The sequence below is a fragment of the Mesoplodon densirostris genome, chromosome 19, assembly GCF_025265405.1.
Source record: "Mesoplodon densirostris isolate mMesDen1 chromosome 19, mMesDen1 primary haplotype, whole genome shotgun sequence".
NCBI classification, from domain to species: domain Eukaryota; kingdom Metazoa; phylum Chordata; class Mammalia; order Artiodactyla; family Ziphiidae; genus Mesoplodon; species Mesoplodon densirostris.
In genome coordinates, this window is record NC_082679.1 from 38,863,025 (window position 1) to 38,879,260 (window position 16,236).

General features: G+C 49.6%; 1 protein-coding gene across 1 annotated transcript in view; it reads right to left on the reverse strand.

Annotated features, from left to right (window-relative positions):
• Nucleotides 1–205: 205 nt before the first annotated feature.
• CNGB1 (cyclic nucleotide gated channel subunit beta 1) overlaps nt 206–16,236 on the reverse strand; it is a gene marked incomplete at its 3' end in the record, with an annotated part of 67,074 nt that continues 51,043 nt past the window's right edge. Inside the window, 8 exon segments of the mRNA XM_060083160.1 lie at nt 206–502; nt 504–629; nt 3,254–3,470; nt 9,965–10,111; nt 10,393–10,511; nt 13,441–13,524; nt 13,621–13,718; nt 15,529–15,688. Of these exon segments, the coding sequence (XP_059939143.1) occupies nt 206–502; nt 504–629; nt 3,254–3,470; nt 9,965–10,111; nt 10,393–10,511; nt 13,441–13,524; nt 13,621–13,718; nt 15,529–15,688 (1,248 nt within the window).

Below are 16,236 nucleotides of genomic sequence, written 5' to 3' on the forward strand. Positions count from 1 at the left end.
TCTCCCCCTTCTCCTCCTCCCCCTCCCCCTCCTTCTCTCCCTCCTCCCCCTTCTCCTCCTCCTCCTCCCCCTCCTCCTCCCCCTCCTCCTCCTCTTCCTCCTCCTCCTCCTCCTCCTCCTTCTCCTCTCCCTCCCCCTCCTCCTCCTCCTCCCCCTCCCCCTCCTCCTTCTCCTCCCCCTCCTCCTCCTCCCCCTCCTCCTCTTCCTCCTTCTCCCCCTCCTCCTGCCCCTCCTCTTCCTCCTCCTCTCCCTCCCCCTCCTCCTCCCCATCCCCCTCATCCTTCTCCTCCCCCTCCTCCTTCTCCTCCCCCTCCTCCTTCTCCTCCCCCTCCCCCTCCTCCTCCCCCTCCTCCTCTTCCTCCTCCTCCTCCTTCTCCTTCTCCTTCTCCTCCTCCTTCTCCTCCTTCTCGGGGATCTCCACCAACAGGGTCTGTTCGCCGGGATCCGGGCCTGGGCTCATGTGGATCCGCACCGAGTGCTCCTCGGGCCAGGCCGCACCCCCCCTCTTCTCCCTCAGACCTCCCCTGGGATGCAGGTAGCAGAGAGCCTGGGGCCGGGGTCTCCGGGGCCACGGGCTGTTTTGGGGTAGCTGATCCCATCTCTCCCACTGCGTCTTCCGAGCTCTTGCCCTGGAATCCAGAAAAAGTGACTCGTGAGGCAGAGGGGTCTTGGACACTTCCCAGTTCCCTCCTTCTCGGACCCCTGGGACCCCTGAGGAGGAAGACAGTGCTCCAAAATCTAATAGCTGGAAGGTTGGGCGGAGCTGCATCGGGGTTATGTGGTAGAATCAATATATTATGGGGAAGTTTAAGGACTAAAAGTCCCGGTAGGATGTGGTGAAGCTCTTTGGGATATTTTAGGTCTCTGTGGAGTTGCAGGGCTGGAAGCCGGAGTGAACTTGTGAGTTCAAGGGCAGAGCCCCATCAACAGTCACTGAGCTATTGAGGGAAGAGAGGCTGTGACCAGGAGGGAGCGCCACCAAAGCCTCTGCAGAGCTCAGCCGGCCTGCCCTGCCCGGTCAGCCGGGATGTGTACTCCCTGGTGAATGAGAAAAGCTCTAAGCAAATCCTAAGGTAAAGGCTGATGAAGGCAGGAGCAGCTGTGGCCTGGCCCCGGAAGGTCTCAAAGGTTGAGACACCGCCCCCCTCCCCACCGGCAGAAGAATGGGCTGGGTACCACTGGCATAAGGCTGGGCTGAGCCCCTGTGTCTGGAGACTTGGTGGGTACCTCCAACCTCCAGCCTGCGGGTTTCCCATGGATGGGGTTCCTGTGGGTAGAATTAGGGAATTGGGTGAAAACCCAAGCCTTTGTGGATACCCATGGCCCCTCCTGCTCTGACGCCATCTCTGCATGGGAGGAAACTGGGGAGGGAGCAGCCCCCAGAGCAGGAGGCCCAGTGGTCTGTAGGGAGTTTAAAGTGAGAGCAGTCAGCGTGCTTATGAGGAATAGAGAAGTCAGAGGGCGCTGGAGGAGGGGAATTGGGCGGGGTGGGGGGAGCCAAGACACTCCTAGATCCCGCGGCAGCTCTGGGGACCTGCCGCTCCCTCTGTCTCCAGGCGCTTCTGCATGTTTCGGTGCACCTGTTCCCCCCACCCCCGCCCCGCCCATCCACTGTCAACTCTGACAACACACTTCCAGGGCAGGATGCCCAGATGGTGCCCATTATGGGATCTTCTTGAAGCATCCTGCTGTGAATGGAGCCAGAAGGATCATGGGAAGTTTGATCAAGTGCTTCACCGTGTTTAACATGCTTTTATAAAAGTATCCAAGGTAACCTGCTTCAGCTCTGCTACCCCATGTGACAGCCAGGAGTAATCTGGGTCCCAGAAGGTCCTGGAGGAGATTCCCCAGGACACAGGGCTGGCAGTGACAGAGTCAGGATTTGGACCTGTGTCTATAGGCTGCTATTTAAGAGCTCCACGCACTCTGCCTTTCTGCCCTGGTTGTTCTAAAATTGCCTTTTATGAGAACACACATGCAAATTTAATTCACATCTCCAAGCTGCCTGGGTGAAGAGCTAACACTTAGAAGCAACAAATCCCATTTCAGATAAAACCTTTCACGGTACTGAAAACATTCTCGGAGGTCATGTTCACTCAGCCCCACACACCAGCCAGCACGAAAGACCCCAACTTTCCAGCTCGACCCTGCCCTTGACAGTTTGTGAACCAGACAATCACATCTGTCCTCAACTTGGGGCCATCGGTGGATGTATCTGGAGAATGTATTGGAACCCTGGGTGACTTTGGTGTCATTCCCCAACTCCTGCTGTCAAATGACCTCTGGATGGGTCTCCTGGACCAGCCTGGATTGAGACTGAGTTCACCAGGCTCCTTTGATTTCTGTCATGTAGACTGCTGTCCCCTCCCTGCCACTGAGCTTCTGCCTAACCCTGCCCCCACTTTCCCAGCAGCCTCCCTAAAAGACAGTCATGAACAACCATAATTAGTGCAATCATTCTAATTGGCATTCTTGGCATTAGTCACAGAAAAAAGTCCCATACTTAAGTTAAAAATTCCCTTTAGATTTAGGGGGTGGGGACAGTTGGCACCATGCCTGTCACCTTGGATTTTCCTTTCAGATCTTTTAAATTGTCACAGACACAACATTAAATAGGAGAACATCACTGTGGTCTGGGGAGGGACATTCCCTGCCCAAACCCACTGCTCCTACCTCTGCAGCAGCAGCCGGACGTCCATCTGGGGGAATGCGCCCACCCCAATCCCCACTCTCAGTCCAGGGATGGGCATATGAGCCAGTCCTCCCCAGAGCACCACACTGAATGGGTCAGGAACTGACATGTGACCCAATTCTGTCCAGTGACTATGAGCCCTGGGACTTTTTGCTGGAGCTACTGAGAAAGAGGTACTTTCTTTCTGTAAGAGTCCCTTAACCAGGAGGATGTGATCTTGGGGGATGTCCTCTTAAGCTCTTGGGGGACTGCCTGGAAATGGAGCCATCCCCAAGGGAAGCAAAGGTGATAGAATGGCAGAACTCATCCTACTGGCATCATTTGAACTTTTAGATCCAGCCTTGCCTGAACTTTTCAATGACTTGCTCCTATAAATTCCCTGATTTTTCAAGCTAATTTGAGCTTGCACTGTCACTTACATTTCTGTCACTTGCAACCAAATGAATCCTGACTGATAGGAAGAAGGGAAAATAGTCCCTAAAATGGAATGCGTGGGTCCCTAGGCCTTCTCCTGGCACGTGGTTGAAATGGACCGGGTGGCTGTGTCTCCAACTGCATTACCTGTTCCAGCACCTGCTGCTGTCTTGCAGCCGCCTCCAGCGCAGCCAGCTCCTTGAGTCGCGCCCTGAGGTGGGCACGCTTGCCATCTTTGTCCCCCTTGGCACCCATCTTTCCTGCTGCAGCCAGGGTGGCACTGAAGAGCTTGGGGGTGCCTGCCCGTGGAGGAAGGATGAGTACACTCTGCTCCTTGGGCTTGTTGTTATTTCTCAGCATCCTCCTGAAAGAGAGCAGCGTCCGCTAACATCACCAGCAAGCTCTGGGAGAGAATGAAGCCTCGTTGGTTCGGGCAGAGCCCTTTAGTGGAGTTGTGTGATGGCGTTTGTTTTGCCTAACAGTTTTTGAGCTCCTTTTCTGAGCCCAGCACAGTGCTGTCTGAGGCATCACATCTCACTGAACGATCAGAACAACCATAACGATGTGGGTCTTATTGCCTGTACGTTATAGGTGAGGCTCAGAGGGGTTGAGTGGCTTTTCTGAGGTCACACAGGAAATGATGCAGGATACTTTAGTATATGGAATCAGAAATAGGATGCCCAGATGAAAAAGAGCCCGAGCTTTCTGCTTCTCTTTCTTTTGCTTCATTGTCATTTCACTATCATCACCATCACCAACGTGGACACAAGTATCTGTATGTGTCAGGCTCTGTGCTCAGACCTTTACAGGCAGGCATTCTTTGGTGACCCCTGCGATGCCCCTTCCTGGTGTTCACACCTCTGTGTGACCCCCTCACCTTGAGGGTAGTGGGACATGTGACTTGCTTTCAACCAGTGGAATACAGCAAGGGAGATCAAATGTCATTTTTGTGAATGTGTCACATAGGATTGTGGTCTCTGTCTTACAAGGAGACTCTCCCTTGCTGGCTGTGATGAAGCAAGTGGCCATGTTGGGAGAGGCCTACATGGCGAGAGCCTGAGGGCAGCCACTGGCCAATGACTAGCTAGGAACCGAAGCCCCCAGTCCCACAACCACAAGGAACTGAATTCAGTCAACAACTATGGGACCTTGGAAGCAAATCCTTCCCCAGTCGAGACTTGAGATGAGACCCAGCTCTGGTCCACATCCTGATTACTGCCTTGTAGTGGATGCATCTAAGCTGTCCCCAGACTTCTGACATGTAGTAACTTAGAGATAATAAAATATGTGTGGTTTTAAGCCACTCACTGTGTGGTAACATTGTTACGCAGCAATAGATACCTGATACGCACTTTAAGTCTCACAGTAATCCTTACAGGTAGGTCCTATTATTCTCCCTCATTTCAAATGAGGAGGTGGATGTCCAGAGGGGCTGAGTAACTTTTCCAAGGCCACACAGCTAGGAAGTGGCAGAGCTGGAATTCAAACCCAGGCCTTTGACCCCAGCACCCCAGGTCTTAAGGATTACTAAGCAGTATCATGGTCATTATCTTCTTGGACGCTGACAATACTCCATGACCTGGAAAGGGCTGGGATTACTGTACCTAGAAGGGTTGGGGAAACTGAGGCTCAGAATGGGAGGAGTGACACGCCCAAGGTTACAGGAAGTGGCAGAGACAGAATTACAACCCGGATCCAATGCAATATACCACCCTGCTTCTCTAAATAAGGAGAGAATTTTCCATCAAAGAGAGCCCCAGCCTTTAATAAGGAATTCTTCGCACTACAAATACATGATGAGTGGTTTGGCTCAGGAACAAATGAGTTTCGCCTGCAGTCTAGCAGGTCTAGACGACTAATTGGCAAATTCATTCATCAGGGTTCCGGCCAAACTTGTTTGTTTAAAAATGAGGCCATTACTGGCTGCTTATCTAATCCGAGGCAATGGATTTAAATTGTGCATATTGATATTAATTGCCCAAGACTTACATTTTCGAGCTGGAGCTCCCCCAGGAGACCACAAACATGATAATTATCAGAGGCCTCTTCCAAGCCCAGCACTGTCACCTGTGTTATTTGAGTCCATAATTCACAGCACGGCAGTCCGTGGGAAGGCTCAGCGTGGTACTCAAATGACATGAAAGAACCATCTACAGGGCCTTTGCCGATCGCTAATGGCTATCTCTGTTTTGAAACACTGAGCTGACTTCTGGGACATTTCCAGATTAAGGAAATGTATCCTCATTTTCAGATGACATGAGTTTCACTCTAATTACTGTATAATTCACCCCCGGAGACAGTGGCATGCATGCGATCTTTTTGCCCCATTTCTTGGAGTGGCCAAGTCAGAGAGTGAAGTGTCTCACTTCTTTGGGGCCGCAGGTCCCCCATCTGTAAAGTGGGGAGATTGGACAGAATCTCAGCAACGCAGACATCCTCAGGTCCTGTGGTTCTCAGACCTGTATCTCCTTGGATGGGCAGAGCTCACCTGTGATGCCCTGCCCCTCTCCTCAAGCTTGCCTGTCCAGAGAAGCAGCCTCTGATGAACCATGCCACGGCCCACTGTGTGCAACCCGGCCCGCCAGCCCCTCCTCCTTCCTCTGGCTGCCTCACCCCAGCACACCGCAGGCAGGGCCAGGAGCAAGGCTTCTGCAGGATCCCGGCTGACTTGCTAAACCCACACCTAACCCAGCTGGAGGAATAGGATGACAGCGATGAGCATGGCTTTTCTGAGCCATGTTCCTCTTGCAGGGGGCAGGAAGGCAGGGGGAGGGGAACCCAGTGCCTATTCTCAGACATAAGCAGTCAGTTCTCATTATCCGCGGTAGTTAAGTTCTGTAAAGTGTCTGCAGACATGGAATTAGTGACTACTGAGCCATGGCTTCTGGGGGAAATACAGGATTCGTTTACGGTGGGCCCCTCCACACAACGTTTTCATCAACTGTTCATTACATAATCTTGTCTTGAGTGTGTTTCTGTTTAAAGACATCTTATTTAATATACATCATTGATTTGTTTACAATGAATGCACGGCTCTCTAACTCAGGCCTGCGTGGGGCGACACGAGATGGTACTTCAGCACTACACCTGGGGCCATTTCAACAGCAAAATCACCAACAAAAATCACAAAAATGTGAAAAAAAATGCTACATAATTGAGCACACAAAGACACTTGTTTACAATATGAGCCGAAACAAGAAGGCAGACCGTCACCTTCTTCAACTTTAGCTGGGAATGTGCACTTTAGGTGACTCAAATTTTCACCTCTGGGCACACGTCTGCGAGTGTCTGCGTAAGCCTTCGAGTATTGATTTGGGGATTACAAATAAATTTAGTGAGTAGGCGAATTGCAAGTATGGAATCTGTGAATAATGAGGATTGACCGTGCATCCTTGTCCCTCGGGACAGTAGGGGGAAGTGGACAGACTTGGGGGAAAGATCAGGTAGACCAGCCATTGGAAGGGCCCCACGGCTTCTCTGAGAACAGCCAGGTGAGATGAATTACAGGGCTGCTTGCTTCCCTGGGAGACCCCAACGCCTTGTCTATATTATGCTCTAAGGTCAACACTGCATCCACTCACCTGGGAGCTGCTAAAGGGATTCTGTAAAAACTTAAGTAACAGTAAGTCACTCCTCAGTGTAAAACACTGCATACCTCCCATCTCCCTCAGAGTAAAAGCTAAAGCCATTGTGAGGCTTCCCTTACAAGGCCCTACCCAATCTCACGCCCTACACTGCTCCCATCCCATATCTAGCTACATTCATTTTCTTGTGGTCTCCATGTAACACTGAGTCTGTGCCTCCTTGGGACCTTTGCACATGCTGTTCCTTCTGCCTGGAATGCTTTTCCCTGCAGGCAGTTCCCCAGCTCACTCCTTCACTCTGGCAGGTCTCAGTTGAAGTGCCACATCCTGAGAATAACTTTTCCTGACCAACTTATCTCACATGGCTCCCTCCATCACCTCTATCTCTTCATGTGGCTTTATGTTTCCTTATGGCCTTTATCCCCAGCTGACACATCACATAGTCATTCCTTTCTCCATTGTTGGCTTCCCCGACTAGAATGTAAGCTTTGTTTGCTCCTTCCTGTGTCCCCAGGGCCTCGAACTATCAGCTCAATAAATTATTGTGCTGTATGAATGGACATGGTGAGTTTGTTCCCTTTATCATGACCACTCTCTGTACAGCTTATTTATGGTGACTCAAGTGGAAAATATGAATATGTGATAAAAGGCAAGGGAGGAAATACCAGATAGGTGGATTAAAAAGGCTTTATCCCATGGGAAAATTATAGAGAGAATTTAATGGATAAAGAGGAACAATTATTATTATTAACAGGTATTGAGCTCTGCTGTGTGCCAGGCCCCCTGCTAGAGACATTCACATACACTATTTTATTTAATCGTCTCCACAACAAAGTGATTACCCTTATTCTACAGTGGAGAAACTGAGACCAGAAAAGTAAAGTAACTTTTCCAAGGTCACACAGCCAGTACTGCACATGGACAGGACTTGAGCCCTAACAGCCTCCCAAGCCTATTGTGCATTTTCTACCACATTGTGCTGCTTCCATCACTCAATTTAAAACCTGATCTTAAGTGTTTGAAAGCAAAAAACTGCTTTTCTTAAAAATTACCTATTCCAGGGAATTCCCTAGTGGTCCAGTGGTTAGGATTCCAGGCTTTCACTGCTGGGGACCCAAGTTCAATCCTTGGTTGGGGAACTAAGATCCCACAAACTGCGTGGCATGGCCAAAAAAAGAAAAAAATTTACCTATTCCCCAACAATACAAAATACAGATGCACAAGGTTATTCGTTGCAGTACTATTTATAATTGCAAAATATTGGAAATAGCCTAAATGTCCATTCATAGGAATGCTTTGCAGTTGTCAAAAGGAATGAGGAAGCTGTCTGTGGACTCAGTGAATGTGTTCTGGGATTTCTCGTCACATGAAAAAAAGTCAAGTGCAAAAGAGAATCTGCAGTGTGCTACCCTTTGTGTAAGACAGAAAGGGAAATAAGCAAATATTCACATATCTGCCTATTTTTGCAAAAGGAAACACAAGAAGAAAAAAGCAGAAACTAAGGAGATTAGATTCCTGTGAGGGGTGGGTGGCAACAGGTGCAGGGAGTTGGGACTCTGAATGCACTGTTTTGTACCCTTCCTTCCATGTTCATGTTCTACATATTCAAAACACAAAAAATCAACAAGGGTCAGTGTGGGGGAACCCTGAAATGGAATGCAAACTGAAACACGTGAGCCTAGCTGTATTTCAAATGAACGGAACAATCACAGTAAAGGGAGGAAGACAGAGAACCGATCCAGATAACCTTGAACACAACACCTACATCATGGGTCCTCAGGCTAAAGACAGAAAGAACTGCTCTCTGCTTAGAAGGTTTTCGTCTTTCCAGTAGTATGAAATAGGAATTCTGGTGCTACTTTCTCTACATTGTGGGACTGAACAAATGAATCAATGTAATGAGGATAAAGGGAGTCAAATTTCCCAGTGTTGGAGAAGGAATTTACAAATATGGAAAAGGAGATTAGAATGAACTCTGTGATGATGGATCGAAATTGTTAGATAGGTGGAAATAGAGACAGAGATATACAGAGATATAGATAGACACAGACAAAAAAATAGATGTTGATATATATGTATATGTATGTGCATATATGTATGTGTGTATATATATATATATATATATTTGCATTTATACATACAGGTGTATATGTGGATGTATTTCCCAGCTCTGTCCACTGTGGAGGCCTAGTAACACCCCAGTAGCAATGAGAGCACTTAGTACTTATATCTTGGTTTCTAAAAACCATTCCCCTCTAAAAGGAATCAAGCCTCCTTGGGGAAATGGCCATTTCCAGGGATGCAGCAGGGAAAGTATAAGATGAGTCTACGGCATCTTATTGTGCCTATAAGCAAAAGAGTGCTAAAATATAACAGGAATGTAACAAAAGTTCACTATATCCAGCCTAAAGAGGTGCCCAGTGGCCAATGTGGAACAATTTCAGCATGAAAATGATGATTGTAACAGGATATTCATGGAATACAGCAAATCCATACCATTATAAATAGATAAATGAAAAATCAAATAAATGGGAAAGAAAAGAAAGTTCTTCCTTACAGTACATTGCTAGCTAATAAATGTAAAAAGCATGACAGGGTTAGAAGATCACCATTTTGCAACCATCATGGCAATCATTGCAAGGAACCTTCAGTGGAGGCTGAAAGTAGTGAGGTAAAGTGAGATAAGGAACAGGAAATCTACATCATCTCAAGGTGACTCGCCACTCATTACTTATTAATTTCAAAGGGAAAAATAGGAACTTGAGAGTGTGGAAACTTTAACCAAGTGATCAGAGTAAAAACTCATCAGAATAGGGAGAAAGCAGCCTCTCAATACACTGTACTGAGAAGGACACAACATCACTTCTGAGTAATTCCTGCCCAAAATGCAGAACCTGAAGGTAATGATGAGAAAACATATAAACTTAAATGGAGGAACATTCTATAGAATAACTGGCCTGTCCTCTTCAGAGAAATCAAAATCATTGAAGATAGGAAAAGGTGAGGAACTTTGATCCCAGATCAAAAGACTAAAATAGCAACATCATGCAGTGGGGGATCCAGGAATGGAAAAGAAGAAAAGAAAAGCTATAAAAGACACTATTGGGACGATTAACAAAATTTGACTATGGATTAGGGATGAGATAAGTATCGCTTCAATATTGAATTTCGTGATTTTGAGAAAGGTACTACAGTTATGTAAGAGAAAGTCTGAGTCCTTAAGAAATACACACTAAAGTATATATGGATTTCTTTTATTAAAAATAAAATGTACCTGGCCTTCTTCCGGAGCAACTTCTGAGACTCAGGATAATGCACCAAAATTTCATTCAGGTCCTTCTTATCCAGAATGAAGAGGTTGGCAAACCCGTGGGCTATCACGTTAGCCGTGCGCCGGTTCCCGCCTCCAACAGCCAGCAAGCTGGGGCAGAGAAGGGAGGGAGGTGAGACCCTTAGGAGGCTGCAGTTTTGATCACACTAGCATCTTCATTTTCACCCCTGCCTGGAGCATCACGATGGCCTCACACGGGTGAGAGCCGGGCCCACCTTGCATATGTCAGCAGGTGCCAGTGCTGCATGCATAGCGGTTTCCTCAGACCCACCGAAGGGCCCTTGAGGACATGGTCCCACCCACTGGCCATCCCTCCCTTCCCCAGCCTTTGCCGAGGTCCCCTTCTGACCTTATTTTCACCCCATTCTGACCTTATTTCTCCAAACACAGATCCAGTTTTCAGCGTCACCAGTACGGACTTCCCATCCGGGCCACCCAAAACCTGCACCTGCCCTGCTTGGATGATGTACATCTCCCGGCCTATCTCCCCCTGAAACAGAGAAGGGGGCGAGTCCCTCTGTCATCACCAAAAGCAACCACAGAAGCAGCAGGGCTGGGCCCAGGTGCCGGTGGCACAGTGCAGAGGAACCTGGGCTGGGATCGAGCCCTCCTACCGACTTGGTATGTGGTGTAGAGATAGTCACTTCCCCTCCGGGGTCTCAGTCTCCCCACGTGTAGATCGCAGGATTACGGTGGGGAGTTAGTGGTGTGATGGAAAATGCTAGATAACGAGGCCCAGGTGTAGTGGTACGTACCCATGGAGGGCCCAGAGGCATGGAAAAGCTCACAGAGGTTCATACAATCAGCTGATACCTGCGCCTCCCCCATATCCTATCAGGAGCTTGGGTGGCATTTGCTTACTGAATAGGAATGATAACAGCGTTAATAGGAATGTCCAGCATTACCGAACGCTTTTCTGGGCCAGGCGCTGCTCTAAGTGCTTTATGTGACTGAGCCTGCTTAGTCCTCAACAGCCCCTTGCCCCTTGCGGTAGGAACTCTGCCCAAGGTCACACAGTTAAGCAAAGCCGAGCTGGGATTTGAAAACAGGCAGTCTGGTTCCATGAACCCAGAGTTCATGGTTGTTATGAACCCTCATTCATATGTTGAAATCCTAACCCCCGGCTCCTCAGAATGTAACCTTATTTGGAAATAGGGTCATTACAGATGTAATTAGTTAAAAGAAGATGAGGTCATACCGCAGTTGGGTGAGCCCCTAATCCAATAGGATTGGTGTCCTTATAAAGGGACATTTGGGCACAGAGACAGGCGTAGAGGGAAGACAATGTGAAGAGGCACAGGGAGAAGGCAGTCATCTACAAGCCAGGAGAGAAGCCTGGAGCAGATCCTTTGCTCACTGTCCTCAGAAGGAACCTACCCCACTGACACCTGGATCTCGGACTTCTAGCCTCCAGAATTGTGAGACAATACAGTTCTGTCATTTAAGCCATTCCATTTGTGGTACTTTGCTATGGCAGCCCTAGCAGACTGATACAATGGTCTTAGTCACAAATTAAACCAAATGAACGAATGAATGAATAGCTTTGCTTCAGACTAGAATCAGAAATACCCAGTCTGCCAGCACCTTCCAATCCTCATGCCTTCACAGACCGGTGCCCTGGCTTGATACCTATCAGCCACACCTGGTGTGTGTAAAGGGAGAGAGACCAAAGACTGGTAAGTGGCTTATGCTTTTGATTTGGCTTACGCTTTTGATTCATTTGACAAATATTCCCTGGGCATCTCACACATGCATGGCCTTCTTAACAAAAAGGAAGAAAGTCTCGTTCCCCTGTTTCAGTGTCCAACTTGACATGGGGCTGAAGTGTGAGGGGCTGCAGAGCTCACCCTCATCTCACTGACCCGCCCAGGGGTGGTCCTGGGGTGGCCTCGGGTTGTCTCAGCGAGATTGTCACAGCGCCAAACCTGTCAGCAGAGGGCGCCATTTACACATGTTCACCAAGTGTTCACTACGGCTTCCACGGCAAACTTCCCAACAATCTGATTCATTTTTCCTCATCAGAGGTAAAGACTACATCACCCACAAGGATATTAGCAGCAGCAATGGCACCGACTCTGTGCCAGCCATGGTGCCAAACTCCCTATGCGTATCTTCTTCAATTCTCACAATCACCCCATGAGGGAGATACTATCAATATCCCTACTTACCCATGAAAAGAGTCAGGCTCGGAGAGGGCAAGCCACTTCCCCAAGGCTGCACAGCTAGGAAGTGGCTCCAATGTCAGACAAATCATTCTATTGTTCCCAAACTTCTCTTGGCCGCTAAGGCTGCAGCTTTAAATTCTCAGCCATACCCTTGTCCCCATTCCCCCAGCTCTTTGCTTCCAGAAACTTCACTGTTATGCAGCATATAACTTGGAGATGGGGCCCTTCTGGGGCTAGGGGTTCCTGAGTCTCACAGGGGGTTCTTGGGAAATATTTTCACCCCTGTATATACATTAAGCTCCTCCACCCTGACCACTCGCTCACCAAGTGACCTCGGTCTCACCTCGAATCCCAAAAAATGGGAGCACAAGGGGCCTTAGACACTGTCTAGCCCTGGCATTCAAACCCAAATGAGTCCCAGGATCAGGTGGGTGATGTAAAGGAGAGAAGGGAGCCTGTGGGGCAGTGGAGAGTGGTGGGACCTGTGACATCAGGAGAGGACGACATCCCCTTCTCCACTCCACATGACTCTGGCTATTTGGGAAAGTGGGGCTCAATGCTAGCCATTTTCTGTTTTCAGCTGGAAATCTGGATTTTTATGTAAAACCTTCCAGGTTTTTTTGGCAATGCTGCGCAGTTTGCAGGATCCTGGTTCCCTAACCAAGGACTGAACCCAGGTCACGGCAGTGAAAGCACCAAGTCCTAACCACTGGACCTCCAAGGAATTCTCGAAACCTTCCAACTTTTAAAGGTTGGAGACTAATTCAAACTTTTATTTTTAGATTAGGGCCAAGAAAAAGAAGGAAAAAAAACCCCCATGAAACATCTGTGAGCTGGCTCCTATGCAAGGACCATTAGTTTGCAACCTCTGACCTATCCTACCCCTCCTCCAGCCCCATTTTCCTGACAGGAAGACCAAGACCCTGGAAGCAGGTCCGTCTACACAGTCAAGACCCTGCCCCTCCTTATGCTCCTCACTTTCCTCTTCTATAAAGTGGGGCTCCTCATCCTGGCCCCCATGGTCCCAGGAAGAGGGAGCAAGGCCTGAGGCACATCTGAGTTCAGTGCCCAGAGCTGGACAGAGCCTGCTCGTGCCAAACAAGCCAGGAGCCCTAGGGTCAGCTCACCACCCTCCTCCGCTCCTGGCAATTCCGCTCCCCCCGCTGTGCCTTCATAGGCCCCCACTCCAGCCCAGCTGCGACAGGCGATGGCTGTGAATCCCAGACCGCCTTGAGGTTGCCCTGGGCCACTCACCTTCTTGCACACGTAGTCGTTGGGCAGGTAGACAACAGAGCGAAGCTTCTTCAGCATGTCAAAGATCATCTGCCGGTCACAGCCCTGGCCCCGAGAGGAGGGGAAAGGAGCCGTTTAGAGGAAGGTGTGGGCTCTGGACCTTCCAGAGTCCTGAGGGTGGGGACACTGGGTGGGCCATACCTGGAAGAGCGCCACTTTGCTGACGATGTCATAGTTCACATCGATGGCGAGGTCCAGCTGCATCTTATCTGGAAGCTGCACCATCAGCTCTGACTCGTCTGCAAATGAGACCCTGCAAGGTTCAGAGGCACAGCCGGGCCCCTCCTTCACACACACAGGGCCCGTCCACACCACAGTGGCGGGGACCCCAGGCACACCATTCCTCTACCACCTGGAACCACTCTAGATTGGGAGGTTACCCTCTCTGCCTCTAGGCCTTTGCCAATGCTGTTCCCTCTACTGGGAACAACCCCCTTCACCTTCCTGGCTAACCCTACTCATTCTGCAGAACCCAGCACTCATGTCACCTCCTCCAGGAAGCCTTCCCTTGACGTCCTCCCACCTAGCTATTATGTTATCAGTCCCTGTGCCATAGCACATATCACACCCTTTACTGCAATTGTTTGCCAATGATCTGTCTTCTCCACTCACATTATAAGAACAACATTAGCAAGAAATAAAGTATATGGAGCACTTACTATGTGCCAGGCAGTTTTACAGAGTGCTTTACCAAGATGATTTCATTAAATCCTCCCAGCATCTCAAGAAGTGCCCACTATAACCCACTTTACAGACAAGGACAGGGAGACTCCGGAGGGCAGTGACTTGTCCATGTCCATGCAGCCCAGGGGAATGGAATCAGGACCACACCCAGGTCCTGTGACTTCAGAACCTATCCTGGGAGAGCAGTATGTCTGCCCACCATGGGGTCTATGGTGCGCAGCTGAGAGCCTGGAACAGAGTGAAGGTCGGTAACTGGAGACAGAAATGTACCACGGGGCCCCAGCCCCATGCTCTGTCCACTGCACCACAATTAGCTTAGGGCTAAAGTGCTGGGTCTGTGCAACCCTGGGCAGGTCAGAGCCCTCTCTGGTCCTTAACATGTGCCCCTGTGAAAAGTCACAAGGCTGTCACTAGAACAGAATGAGGCAGTGGAAATGAACATGGCTTGGAAACTGTAGTCATGTGCTTTGTCCACAGACTTGCCAACACCCCCCAACTCAGGAGACCGTGGGCCTCAAGTGTGGCTTCTTTGAGACCAGAGTGAACCCCACAGAAGCCTTGGGGGGCCCTTTCATTTTTCTGAGGGCCTTGGGAGACTCTAGGCACAGTGCCAGTGGTCCATAAGCTTTTCAGAGCCCTCCAAAACGATGTCTAGGCTCTGAAAACAAAATTACTAGCTCCCCCAAATAAAAAGGAAACAGGAAAAAAATAAAGTCAATTAACATGTAATTAACCTATTCAAATTTCACTAAGGATTCCATTTAGAATCTGTGAAAACTTCACTGTATTTGGAAACAGTTTACAGTTAAGATTCTCCCACTTTGCAAGAATAACGGAGCACACCTCATCATTGACAAGAAAGCAGAAACAGCAGTGAATGAAAATGCATTGTTTTAGCCAATTTCAGAAGTATAACATCAAAAAATTAAAAAATATATATTATAATAAACTCTAATGGAAAATAATCTGAAAAAGAATTTTTTTAAATTTACAAAATATGTATTATATGTATGGATGTATATGAAGAGAAAGAAAGGAGAGAGAAACAGAGACAGAGTCTTCCTTCCCTCCTGGTTCCAACTGTACTTCCATCTTCGAATGGAGATGCATTTCAAGGTGGGGGGTGGCATTCGGAAGACAAGCCCTTCAAGTCTTCAGGGGTCTCCTGATGGCTTAACTTGGGCACCGCCCAAGGCCTCCCCAGGCCGCTCTCACTTAAATGTTGGGGCCAAGAGAGGCCCCCATGCTTGGGGCCTCAGGGACACGGGATGAGGCCAGGGCCCAGGAAGGCAGGGGTCGGGCTGGGGGAGCTGGTGACAGCTGGGTTGGGGCGGAGAGGGGAGTGGGGAGGGGGCGTGGTCTTACCCAGCATGCCTTGGGAGTGCCAGGTGTACTCATACCAGGTCTTGACCCGGTTCTGCACGGACCTGGGGATCTTGTATAAGTTCATGTACTTCACTGTGCTGTCCATACAGCTGCGGTAGTAGGTCTCTCCCGCAGTAGCGGCCCCCACCACGTCTCTCATCTGGGGGTAAGGAGGGTGGTCAGGGGAGCCGCTGGGTCAGAGCGGGGCCGGGCTCTGGGGACGTGTGTTGTGGGCACATTTACTTAACACAGGCCAGGGGTATGTGCCTGCGGGGCTGGGGGGTGATCAGGAGAGAGGGAATCCCATGTCCACACACAGGTTTTCCGACGATGCTGCACGTGGAGGAGCGAGGCTGCTGGCCCCCTCCCGTGGCCTCAGGTCTCTGGGGCCACACAAGGAGGGAAGGCCCTCCTGGGCTGGGCTGATTCTGGTACAACGTGGCCCCTTGGTGCCAGAGGTCACTTTGACACCACGCGCCACCCTCCCGCCCCGCCCCGCCCCGCCCCGAGGAAATATGAACCAGGAGTGCTGCTCCTTAGAGCAGAGCCCCTCAAAGGTAACTCTGAGGACCCCTGGTGGTTGCCTCAGGCACTGACTACAGTATGAGCCTCACCCCCAGTACATTAGAATCCACCGGGGGCTTCTCTCCAAGGGAACAGCCCAAATCCTCAGCCCCTGCAGAAAGCCATTCAGCCCAACTCTCCAGC